This window comes from Magnolia sinica, chromosome 5 (assembly GCF_029962835.1).
Source record: "Magnolia sinica isolate HGM2019 chromosome 5, MsV1, whole genome shotgun sequence".
NCBI lineage: Eukaryota > Viridiplantae > Streptophyta > Magnoliopsida > Magnoliales > Magnoliaceae > Magnolia > Magnolia sinica.
This window is the reverse complement of record NC_080577.1, coordinates 106,524,780-106,536,972: the sequence shown is the minus strand read 5'-3', so window position 1 is coordinate 106,536,972 and position 12,193 is coordinate 106,524,780. Positions and strand designations below refer to the sequence as shown.

The window sequence follows — 12,193 nt, the reverse complement described above, 5'->3', positions numbered from 1 at the left end:
GCGTGTTTGGATTCACGATTTCGAGTGTATAGTATTGTATTAGTGGGGTTGATGGGACATGTCCCTTGTTTGGAAACGAACAGCAGGCGACGCATTCAACGCGTGCGAATACGCCCAAGAACCACTTTGCATCGTCGATGGGATTGTACCGCCCAACCGGCCGAACGTTCAGTCAGACGTAAACAGGAAGAAAACATTTTCTTCTTTCACTGTGTTGCTGGTAATGTCCAGTATAGCCGTCTTTTGACAAATCCACACCATCCATCATCTTCCTCTCGAGATTTAAACCATGAATGACGAGCTTTGATCATCCAATGATGTGGCCCACTGAGACAATCAAGCTGAAACAACAGTCGAACGGTCTTCTTTTAATCATTGTAGCGATCATGAGGAAGTAAATGGCTACGAAAGGTGAACATGTTTTTTATGGGTTTTTCTCCCTCTACTTGATGAATAGTTCAGATCCACCTTTCACTGCATGATGATGGCCTACAACGAAAAGACGGAACCTCTGTTTGGTGGCCCACTTATTGAAGCTTCTTGAAAAATTCACTCCGTTCATTGGATTTAGGACAAAAAATCATCCAGAAGGGAGTGCTTTTGGAGTGAAATCAACATGGCCCATGAGGGTGTTTACTCCGCCATTCATTTCATATTTAACGGTTGAGATTCTGCAATAGTTTGCATATAAACAAAAGGACACCTAGGCAAGGGTAATGTCCACCCTCTGAAGTGAAATGGCTCAAATCATTCAATGGAACAGTGAGTGAGCCCCGCTACACGCACGTATATACATCGTGTGGCCCTTATCCGATCGTTTCCAAACATTGATCTGACATGAAATTGTATACATGCTAGAGTAATACGTCCTATCCAAACATTGGTTAATGGCACGTCTCCGCTGAATGTATTCTGAATATCGCCCAACGTATACGTGAACAGTTCCAGATACAATATAATGCAACCAAGACATGAATCCAAACACACCCTAAGCCCTCAAGGAGTTGGCCCCATAGGTCTTCAATGATAGGCATTCAATTCCCACTATTTTCTTTGGTATGGCCCACTTGAGCTTTGGATTTGCCGTTAGTTTTGGCTCGTGCCTTGAAATCATCTAGCATAATAGATGGATGGCATGGATAAGCCATATACATCCTGGTGGCCCGCATGTGAATTTTACACGGCTCACTTTTAGCACCCAAAAAGCAAGAATTGGGAGCCATGTTGGAATTACCCCAGTAAATAATTATTACAATTTCCTACATATTTATCATGGAAATTAAAAAAACAAACATTACAAAACAATGGCAAGTTGCTTGTGATCCTTGTGTTTGCATCTTATGAAAGCTCAGAATTTCCTCATTTTTAGGCAACATATATTCCAATAGACTCATTACAATTATTATCAAATTTCACGTATGTATCCTAATTCGGGATATTAAAGTTAATTTGAGATATCATATGTTCTTATAAATAGATTGAAGAATTTCAATGCATTGTAATTACTCACACAATCACACTTCCTCTTATCGAAATAAAATATATGACTTCGGTACATTTCATCTTCAAATTACCAAACACTGATGAGGATTCTATTTACACTTGATTTGGGTGTAATTGTGAAATGCATTTTATTTACCTCAATTTACAAGGTCCCAATTGAGCCCTATAAAAAAAAAAGGAGATAGATTAAGATCTAAGTTGTGCACACAAAAAAAATGATGGGATGACTAGAAAACAAATATCGAGTAGATTTAAGACTTTTGACTCCCCGAGACGGTTTAATGGTGGTCATTCAATTCATAATCTTTCATGTGGTGTAGCTCACTTGAGCTTCATGAATGACTTTTTTCTTCTTCTTTTTTTTAATAGCTTACATCTTAACATACTAGCGCAATGAACAGATGGATTTAAACATCACATGAGCATTAGGTAGGCCATATAAAGATTTTATTTACACAACCCCTATAATAAGAAGTAGATTGCACGGCGACTAAGTTACTAATGATATCCCCTGTGACGCGATGATATTTGATTAGGCTCTGTGTCACTATTATAAATTGAGCCTATTGTGTACGTATTCAACTTGAAGTGAATTGTCTAGTACCAAATAATCAAAGACATCTATAGTGACCAAATTTGGTGGTATTTGATCATGCCATGTGTTGATGTAAGAGATGGGGAAGGCAAAACATTCTTGAAAGTGGTCAGGTTAAATTCACACTCGATAAGGCCCCATCCCTGACCACGACACATGGCCCAATCAAATCCCGCTATGCTGGATCGTCGAGGACATCTCCCGCTTCCATGTATTCAAACATGTTATTTATGAATCCATCTCTAACAATGGCATGTGACTCAACTAAATCCCACCACGTTAGTTCACATGAATATCCATGGTGATTTTGTCACCAAACCATTGGCTTCCACTACAATAGTAGAGTAAATTGCCTACCCGGGCTTGTTTGATTTTTGGGCTCAAGTGTAATTATCATGTAAATGGGTAATAATTATTTGCCCAGATAATTACCACATCTTTCTCAATATAGATATGACAACTTACTTTTTTAACACTTAAATCAAAAAATTTGTAGCATCAATGTGGGGCCATCGAGATGTATGTTACTTATCCACACCGCTTATTTGTTATGCCAGCCGAATTTATTGCATAAGCAAAAAAATAAGGCAGATCCAAAGCTCAAGTGAACCACACCACAGGAAACAATGAGAATTGAACACCTACCATTAAAAACTTCTTGAGACCCTTAAAAGTTTTGGATCAAGCTAATATTTGTGTTTTCTCCTTATTCATGTCTGTGTGACCCTATGAATGGGTTAGATGATGAAAAAACCTCAATGTGGGTCCAGTGAAGAAAATAACATTTAATGTTGGACGAATTAAGGCCAATGTTTCCTTCCATGTGGGCCATTTAAGAGTTGGATCTACCTCAATTTTCGGTTCATTCTCCAAAATGTTCTAATAAAATAGATGATGGATCGGGCCGATATATCATATACATTATGATGGGGTCTACATATTTAAATCAACACTTTTGTTTCGATTTTCCAAGCGGAATTACTCTCATGTTTTCAAGCAAGGTGAAAAAGTTATAATTATTTATTTACCATGATTTACATGTATCATGAAAAATCAAACAGGCCCTAAGAAGCTCCTATAGTCAAAAGTTAAGTGAGGGCTAACCATGATATTTGTGAGAAATCCACTCCATCCATCTGTTTTGTCAGGTCACATCAAAACATGAGCTAAAAAATGAGACAAATTCAAAGCTTAAGTTGATCACACAATAAGAAACAATGAAGATTGAATGTCCACGGTCCAACATTTATAGGGCTACAAAAGTTACCATCCATTCATTTTGCTAGGTCAAGTTGGAACACAAGCTCAAAATGACCAGATTTGAAACTCATTTATGCAGCAAGATAGGAAAATAGTGAAGATTGAGCATCCACCATTAAAACATTCGAAGGGCTATGGAAGTTTTGGACCAAACTAATAATTTTGTGTTTTTGGTTCATCTAATGGGAGTAGCTTTATGGACCTATTTGGCACCTAGATTATATGGTATCAGGTGGAAATGTAATCCATTGAAGAAATCATTACATAAATAGTTCCTTTTAAGAGTGGGATTTGAAATAGTATTTATACATTATAATCATTCTAATATTAGAGTAGGAACAATGTATCTACACCATCATCACAGCACTTTTACATTGACTATCCAAACATGGATTGAAAATTCAATGACCCATCGAATCAACTCACAATTTCTTGCCTTAGTAATGATTAAAGAAATGCAATTATCTATCCAGTGGACCCAGGAAGGTTTCAACGGTGAGCAGTTCCTCCACTAGATTTTATGGACCGGTTGGATTTCTCACTAATATCACTGTGGGCCCACGTAACGTCCGACCGGAAGAACTTCTGCCGTCGGGGGTCGCATGCAGTCCACATCTTTGTAACTTGCGGACGCGGATTAACTACTTACAGGTTGAGTAGTTAGACCCGCTAAAAGTGACATCACTAAGTTACGTGGGCCCACTATGATGTATGTGTTATATACATATTGCCCATCCATATGGAGATATCATTTTAAGGCACGATCAAAAGAACGAGACAGATCCAAAGCTGGAGTGGACCCCACCACAGAAAACAGTGGGGAGAGTTACACCCACTGTTGAAATCTTCCTAAGGTCTACCGTTATGTTTATTTGAAATTCAACTTGGTCATAAATTAACACAATCATTAAAGAAGGGAAAACACAAATATCAGCTTAATCGAAAACTTTTGTGGCCTTTACAAGTTTTTAAAGGTGTGTAACTCTTTCCACCGGTTTCTGTGGTGGGTCCACTCGAGATTTGGATCCGATTCATTCTTTGGCTCATGCCTTAAAATGATCTCTCTAAAATAGATGGACGGTGTGGATGCAAAACATACATCATTGTCCGACCCACAAAACTAGGTGACGTCACTTCAACAGGACTGTCGCTTCCCAACCTGTGAGTAGCTAATCCCCGTCCATAACTCGCGTGTCTGGCGCGACAGTAGTGTCCGCAACCCTTCGCTCCAGAAGGAGTGGGATATCCGGAGGCTTTTTTATTTTAGGGACGCGGAGTAAACTTTGTGGGACCCATTGTGATATATGTGTCTTATCCACACCGTCTATCTATTTTTCCACCTTATTTGAACAAATGAGACAAAAATTGAAGTATATAAAAATCCCAAGTAGATCACACCGCAGGAAAAAGCAGGGATATTTATGTCCACCGTTGAAACCTTCCTGGGCCCAAAATGTTGCTGATTTGCCATCCAAACTATTCATTATGTGACAAAAACATGAATTAAGAAGGAAAAAACATATAGCTTGATCCAAACTTTTGTAGCCCCGAGAAGTTTTCAATGGTGGGAATTCGATTCCCACTGTTTCCTGCCCACTTGAGCTTTGATTACGCTTCCATTTTGGTCCCAATCCCTAAAATAACCTGTAAAGACAGATGGACGGCTTAGACAAGACACACACATCACTATGGGTCCCACGGAGTTTACTCAGCACGCTATACTGTGCAGGTACTCAGTACGCAATACACGTCCCTAATATGGGACGAGAATGTCCCGGCACTCCCGCGGAGGGTGAGGAATGATACAAGGCACTTGAAAACCCTACACATTATATATAAATAACCCAAATTAAACCGTCTAAGTCATCCAAAATCTCAATAGGAACTTTGACTTATCAATTTTTTGTTAAATAGAGGCCCCTGCTTGATTTCACCTTTGCCATCCATTAGTTATCCATTAATCGACCGGTTAATTTATCTTGTTGATGCCAAAATCTGGTTCACCCTTACCGAGCTCCAAGCATCCAAGCCCCATAAGCTTGCACAAAATAAGGACAAAAGAGACCCTGTCTAGAGCAGGGGACCCTCTGATGACAAAGTTAGGCTAGGATTTTGGGTCTAAATAGTGTAGTCGAAGCTTAGGGTATAAGATCTTGCATACCTTTCCCTGTAGATAGGTCATCTATTTATACACGTGGATTAGAGTGGACGTGTCTGTCAATCGCAGCACGATCTCTGTCGTCAAGTGGAAGCTATGCGCGCGCTGATGTCAGCCGTTATCCTGAGATCGTGCTCCGGATAACCCTCTACATATGCGTTACTAGAGACTCCTTTGACCATGTTCTCATCTGAGCTCATGATTGAACTACCGGTCGGAGGTGTAATAGCTTCTTCCGGGTTCCAGGTCGATGCCAAAGCACTACAAAAGAACTTGGAATCATGTCGGTTCGAGTGTACCGTTATCAGTCGAAGGCTTTGCTCGTCCGCTTCCCTAAGTTGGCATCTGTTGGGTTTGGCTCAGATTTTCCCATAACAGAAGCCCCCTACTCACTGAGTTCGAGCTCAGACTGAGGGAGTAAGTATCTGGAAAAATGAACCGCTGCTCCTCTTATGATGATGAGTTGGCAAAGTTGAAATGAATCGTCGTGATAATGGCGCTTCGAGATACGCGCATTGTACGACAGCTGCAACTTTTTGAGTATTGGGCATTGGATGGTGTACACATGGCATTGGTTGAGGATTCGAGTCGGCCGAATGAGCAGGATGCCGTCGCGTAGCCGTCTGAAAGGTGAAAAGTCGTCCGTGCATTGAATGCTATTCGACGCTGGTAACACACGACTCGGAGGACGTCAGTTCAGGTGAATAACTTGCTGCCACGTATACAATCAAGTTCGGAACCGAGTCGTTTTAGCTTCAGAGACAGCTGTCTGTCATGATTGCACTCGATAGGCGCTGGCTATATAAGTCCCTCCACTCTTCTCACTCGAACTCTCTTGCATCTCATTCACGCTCCCCTCTTGCTCTTCTGTTACGCTTTGTTTTCTCAAAGGGCTTGCGCTGCGAGACGTTTCCCGGAGGGTGATTTCTTATGACTTCTTTCTTTCCTAAGCTCTCTTTCAATTTTGTATATTCGCAATGTCGAACGGTTTAGATGAAGTTCAAATAGTTGGAATCAGAGACGAGTCTGAGCCGGAAAGTACGAACTCCCGAGCGTTGGGACTCGGAAGGTTCCTTTGAGGTGATACCCCTTCGACCTCCAGCGAAGAAGACCGCAGGTCCGAAGGCTAAGGTTCGCATCAAAGGGTCTAGGAGAATACCTCGGGACCCAATTGGGAGGGTCGTAGTTGGGCCTTTGGGAGGATGGTTTAAGGCTACCGCCCCTGGGGGTTCGGTTTTGGTTGAGTCCAAATGGCACAGATCTGAGCCGATTACCAGATTCTAGACTCTGTGCATAGCAGGGCCCCTTCTGCCCTCGACACTTCAGGAAATCTGGCTGATGGAAAAGTTGCTATCTTCATCTGCGCGCTCTAGTGTGGGTTTCAATTTCCCATTCACCTGTTCGTGCAGATGCTGACTGCTCGGTTAAAGCTGGTGCTAGATCAACTCATCCCAAACACCTGGTGAATTCTGGTTTCTTCGTATATCATCTGGCGTCATCTAAAGAACCATGATATATTGCCAGATAAATTCCTGGCAATGTAGCAGGCCAAGCATGACTCGGCTGAGCTGTGCTCGTATTATTTTTCTACGAGGGCCTAGTGTACTCTGGGCCTCATAGCCAGGCTCCCCTCTTCCAATAAGGATTGGAAGAGGAAATGGTTTTGGGCCTCCGGAGAATGGGAGGCGTTGGCGTCCGAGCTCTGACATTTGCGGGCCGGAGTGCCCACAAAATTTTCTAATCTAGGTAGGAGTCTTGGAGATCCGTATTACATTTTGTTTTGGTGTCTCGTTTTCGTTCTAACTTGTACTTTCTGTTTGTAGACTATCCGGAAGGTCCGCCAGAGCTGTCCCCCTTCATTTGAGCCCAAATTGCTGGAGCTCGGATGCTTAAGGAGAAGAAGCATGTCTGGCATGACATCATTACTCCGGATAACCTCCTCCAGTCTAAATTTTACCGACTTAAACCCTTCTCCACTACACTGGGCGAGTATAGTAACCTCTTATACAGTGGGTCTTTTTTGTAGGCGTCTCTGAGTTGATTTTTTTTTCTCAGGTATGGCTAAGGCTTCGAGGTTGAAGAGGAAGAGGCCGTTGGTGCCGCGCCCTCCTCTAAGTTTGATGATGGCTTCTGAGCCGTGTGTTAAAATCACGGTAAAGAAGAAGAAGACTGCACCCTCTGCGGTCGAGCCTATAGCAATCCCCGCCTCAGCCCCCGAGCTCCTCTGGCTGCTCCGACCCATCCACATGGGATCGAGAGGGAGGTGGTCGGAGAGACGGTCAAAGTGGTTCTCTTTCAGGAATGGGACACCTTGGACGAGCCCATCAACACGTGACCGAGGCGTCGATTGCTAACACTCTCACCCGTCTCCCCGAATCATTCGTAAACGACTTTACCTCGGTCTACTACACAGTAAGCTTTCAACCTTATTTGTTAACTCTGATTGTCGTTTCTATTTTCTAACCCTTTGTTTTTTTAGGCATTACCAATGTTTGTCCAGATCCGAGAGAGGCTGAGGGCGATGACTCGGATCGAGGGGGAGAAGGCCGAGCTTAAAGGGCTCTTGAAGGCTTTAATCACCGAACAGGAGAAGTTGAAGGGCCTGGTGGGAGAAGGCCAGCTAAGGGAGCTCATGCTTAAAGGGGAGGTGAATGGGCTTCGTTCTTTTTGGATTCAGCTGAGTCTGAATTGGCAAGCTCGAGAGCTCTCCTTGAACGCATGTAGAAAGACAATGCTTGGCTGGCGGCCGAGCTCGGACAAGCTAAGCGTGATGCCGCTGAGGAGCTAGCCAAACAGTATGCTGAGCTCAAAGCTTCAGCCGCTGCACAGGAGGCTGTTACGGCCATTGAGGAATTCAAGGCTTCGACGGAGAGGTCCGCTTAACTGGATAAAGTCTACTACTATGCCTACAATGCCGCCTACAACACGTGCTTAGGCGATGTCAAAGAACTTTATCCAGACCTTGATCTCGATCGCCTGGCTTCCAATGATGCCGAGGATGTTCCCGCTGCTGAGGCTGAGAATGCTTCAATCGCTGCTGAGGCGGAAGGGACCTTTAAGGCTCAACCTCCCACCTCTGCTACTGACCCTCCTTCTCAGAAAGAGTGAATATAAATTTGTTATAGAAACTTTTGTAGTAAAATAATGAAATCTTTATAATTTCATTTATCTCTTTGGAACGATGATTTTAATTTGGTTGTGTAAGCATTGCTGGATTGTCTTATTGTCGAATGACGAGCTAACCTCTCTTATAAGGGGTCAGCTCGTCGAAGGACTTCATTTTCGCATGTGAGAAATGGTCCCTCATAGCGTGTTAACATGGTGAGGTAAGCATCTTGTAGATGGTTGGCTCATCATCGGGATCTTCATTCTTGAGGAGAAGTCCACATGTAGAATAACTTTCGTAGAAAATGACACTTTATTAAAAATGTCGTCAGAATAAATAAACCAGACTCATGCATCGCTTTCCTTTTACGGGTAGTAGATCTTCAGGTGCTTGGCATTCTAGGGATGTGGTAATAGTCGTCCTTCCAAATCCTCCAGGCGATAAGATCCTGGTTTGGCTGAGCTAACTACTCGGTAGGGTCCCTCCCAGTTTTGGCCCAGGGACCCCAATCTGGGCTCTGAAGTATTTGGAAAAATGCAGCGAATGACCAGATCTTCTTGCTGGAATCGTCTCATTCTGATTCTAGAGTTGTAGAAATGAGCAACATATTGGTGCCGAGCTGCAACTCGAAGTTTGGCAATGTCTCGCAATTCCTCGAGTAAGTCAAGGTTTGCCGTGATCAACTTAGCGTTCTGCACATCTTGGTAGTTTTGTACCTGCATGGTTGGAAGTCCTATCTCGACTGGGATGACAGCCTTTGAGCCATAGGATAGAGAGAAAGGAGTCTCTCTTGTAGTCGACTGAGCCGTGGTTCTATACGCCTAGAGAACAAATGGAAGCTCGTCGGCCCAATTGCCCTTTGCTTTCTCCAGCTTCATTTTGAGATGGTACTTGATGATTTTATTCACAGCCTCCACTTGTCCATTGGACTGAGAGTGACGAGGCGATGAGTATGCATTGACAATGCCGAGCCTTCGGCATATGCCCATAAACATGTCATTGGCGAACTGTTTCCCATTATTGGACATGATAGTGCGCAGAATGCCGAACCGACAGATGACATTCTTCCACATGAAGTCCGTTATCTTCTACTTGATAATCTTTGCCATAGGCTCGGCCTCGGCCCATTTGGTGAAATAATCAACCACTACAATCGCATACTTAATATATCCATTGCCTGGCGGCAGAGGCCCAATGATGTCAACCCCCACTGGGTCCGTTCATCACAGCTCTTTCGATGGCTACCGCAGGACGGCAGCAAATCTCTGGCACTTGTCGCATCTCCAGACGAAATCCTTGGAATCTTGTTGAATTGTCAGCCAGAAGTACACTTGACGAAGTATCTTCTGGGCCAAAGCACGAACCCCAGAGTGGCTTCCGTAAATTCCTTTGTGAATCTCTCGGATCACGTATTCTGCTTCATCTGGTTGGAGACATCCAAGGTACGACTGAGAGTACCCTTTTTGTATGACGTGTCGCCCATGATCATATACAGTGTTGCCCTGACCCTTAGACGTCGAGCTTCTAGACGATCTTGTGGGACCTCTCTACTCGTGAGGTATTTGAAGATAGGATTCATCCAACTCGTAGTCACTTGCATCGGGTTGATGGTTTCTTGGTTGGCTTGGCCGATGCTCGGCTTATCTACGAACTCCGTAGAGACAATCCTAGGGATATTCCCTTTAATCACCGAGGCTAACTTTGCGAGGGCATCGGCCCAAGAGTTCTCAACCCTTGGTATCTGGCTCATGATGCAATCCTTGAATTTCCTCATTATTTTTCGGGTTTCGTCCAGGTAGGCTATCATCCTTTCTTCCTTCGCCTCGTACTCTACTAAAACTTGGTTCACAACGAGTTGGGAGTCGCATCGGACATCAATGAACTGGACTCCCAGGCTGATGGCCAATCTGAGCCCGGCCAATAGGGCTTCATATTCTGCCTCGTTGTTTGATGCTTTAAAACCGAGCCTGATTGCATATTGAATGGTAGTCATGTTGGGTGCGACCAGGATGATCCCTTCTCCTCCTCGCTTTGAATTGGATGACCCGTCCAGGAACAGGGTCCATCTATCAGATCTCACTTCCGCCCCAGTGTCCTCTAAAAGAGAAGGGGCTGGGGGGACAATGGGGCTCGACATTGAACTTGATGATATCTCCAAATTGATTCTTCCGTGTCCGCAGTCCGGAGCAGTAAAATTAGCTATAAAATCAGCCAGGCTTGACCCTTGATAGCAGTCCTCGGCCGATATTGTATATTAAATTCTCCGAGCTCGACAGCCCACTTGGTCAAACACTTAGACACCTTAAGGCCTGTTTGGGCGGTGGGATTAAAAGGGATTATGTGGGATGGGATTCAAAAAACATAATTATTACCCATGGTAGGGATTGTCCCCAGTTGCCATGGAATAAGATTAATGCCCTGCTTTGTTAATAATATGGTGTACATTGAATGGAAATACCCACCATTATTTAAAATTACTGAGAATAACACACATATATTATATCTAAACCACTCATTTTTTTTAATTTTTTTTGTAACCTCATTTTATAGCATGTGCCTAAAAATGAGGTAGATCCAAAACTTATGTGGCCCCAAAAAAGTTTTCAACGGTGAGTATTCAATCCCCATTGCTTTCTATGGTGGGGTCCACTTGAGCTTTAGACTTAACTGATTTTTTGGCCCATGCTCTAAAATAATCTCGATAAATGGGTGGACGGTGTGGATATAGCCCACACATCATGATGGGACCTACACAATTTGCTAACATTAAGTGAATTTGGCACGGGACCAATGCAATTCCATTTAATGTAATTCCAAGCTTTTCCATTCTTCCCAGACATGGAGTGGAATTGTCACGGGACCAGATGAATCCCATCCCACTTAATCCCTTCTAATCCCACCGGCCAAACAGGCCCTTAGGCTTTTGGAGCACTTGTCGGAGCGGTGAATCTGTGACGACAACAATGGGATGTGCTTGGAAATATGGGCATAGTTTCCGTGCAAAGACAACTAGACTCAAGGCCAGCTTCTCCATACTCGAATATCTCGTCTCTGCTGGGACTAGGACCTTGCTGGTGTAGTAAACAGGGTGTTGCACGGCTGAGGCAGAAACTACTAAGTAAAGTAATAAGGGTTCCCCTTTTTTTGGTTTGGATAGTAGCGGTGACGATCCCAAATATTGCTTCAACTGTTGAAAGGGTTGCTCACAATCCAAGGTCCACTCTACCTTCTTATGACCCTTCAATTGCTGGAAGAAGGGGAGACACTTGTCAGTGGTTCTAGAGATGAATCGACCGAGTGTTGGGACCCTCTCAGTGAGGCACTGAATTTCCTTTATAGTCTGAGGTGAGCTCATATCGAGTAGAGCTCTAATTTTGTCAAGACTCACTTCAATGCATTTCTGACTAACTTAAAAGCCAAAGAATTTACCTGACTCGACACTAAAAGTGCACTTAGCTTGGTTCAGCTTCATACAATACTTCCGGAGGATCGAGAAAGTCTCTCCGAGGTCCGAGATGTGGTCGGATACTCTGATGCTCTTCACGAGCATGTCATTGACATAGACCTCCAT

The 12,193-nt window shown here is 43.5% G+C and overlaps 1 protein-coding gene across 1 annotated transcript; it reads right to left on the bottom strand.

The window, feature by feature from the left end:
* Positions 1-10,027: 10,027 nt before the first annotated feature.
* On the bottom strand, positions 10,028-12,193 carry LOC131247143 (uncharacterized). Its single transcript, XM_058247576.1, has 2 exons — positions 12,052-12,193; positions 10,028-10,821 (listed from the first exon to the last, which is right to left on the bottom strand). The coding sequence occupies exons 1-2, from the start codon at positions 12,191-12,193 to the stop codon at positions 10,028-10,030; spliced, it is 936 nt and encodes a 311-aa protein (XP_058103559.1).

Coding starts and splice junctions, on each gene's coding strand:
- LOC131247143 (XM_058247576.1), bottom strand. CDS start 12,193: ATGGAGGTCTATGTCAATGACATGCTCGTGAAGAGCATCAGAGTATCC. Junction 10,822..12,051: donor CACTTTTAGTGTCGAGTCAG/GTAAATTCTTTG, acceptor CTGATTTTATAG/CTAATTTTACTGCTCCGGAC.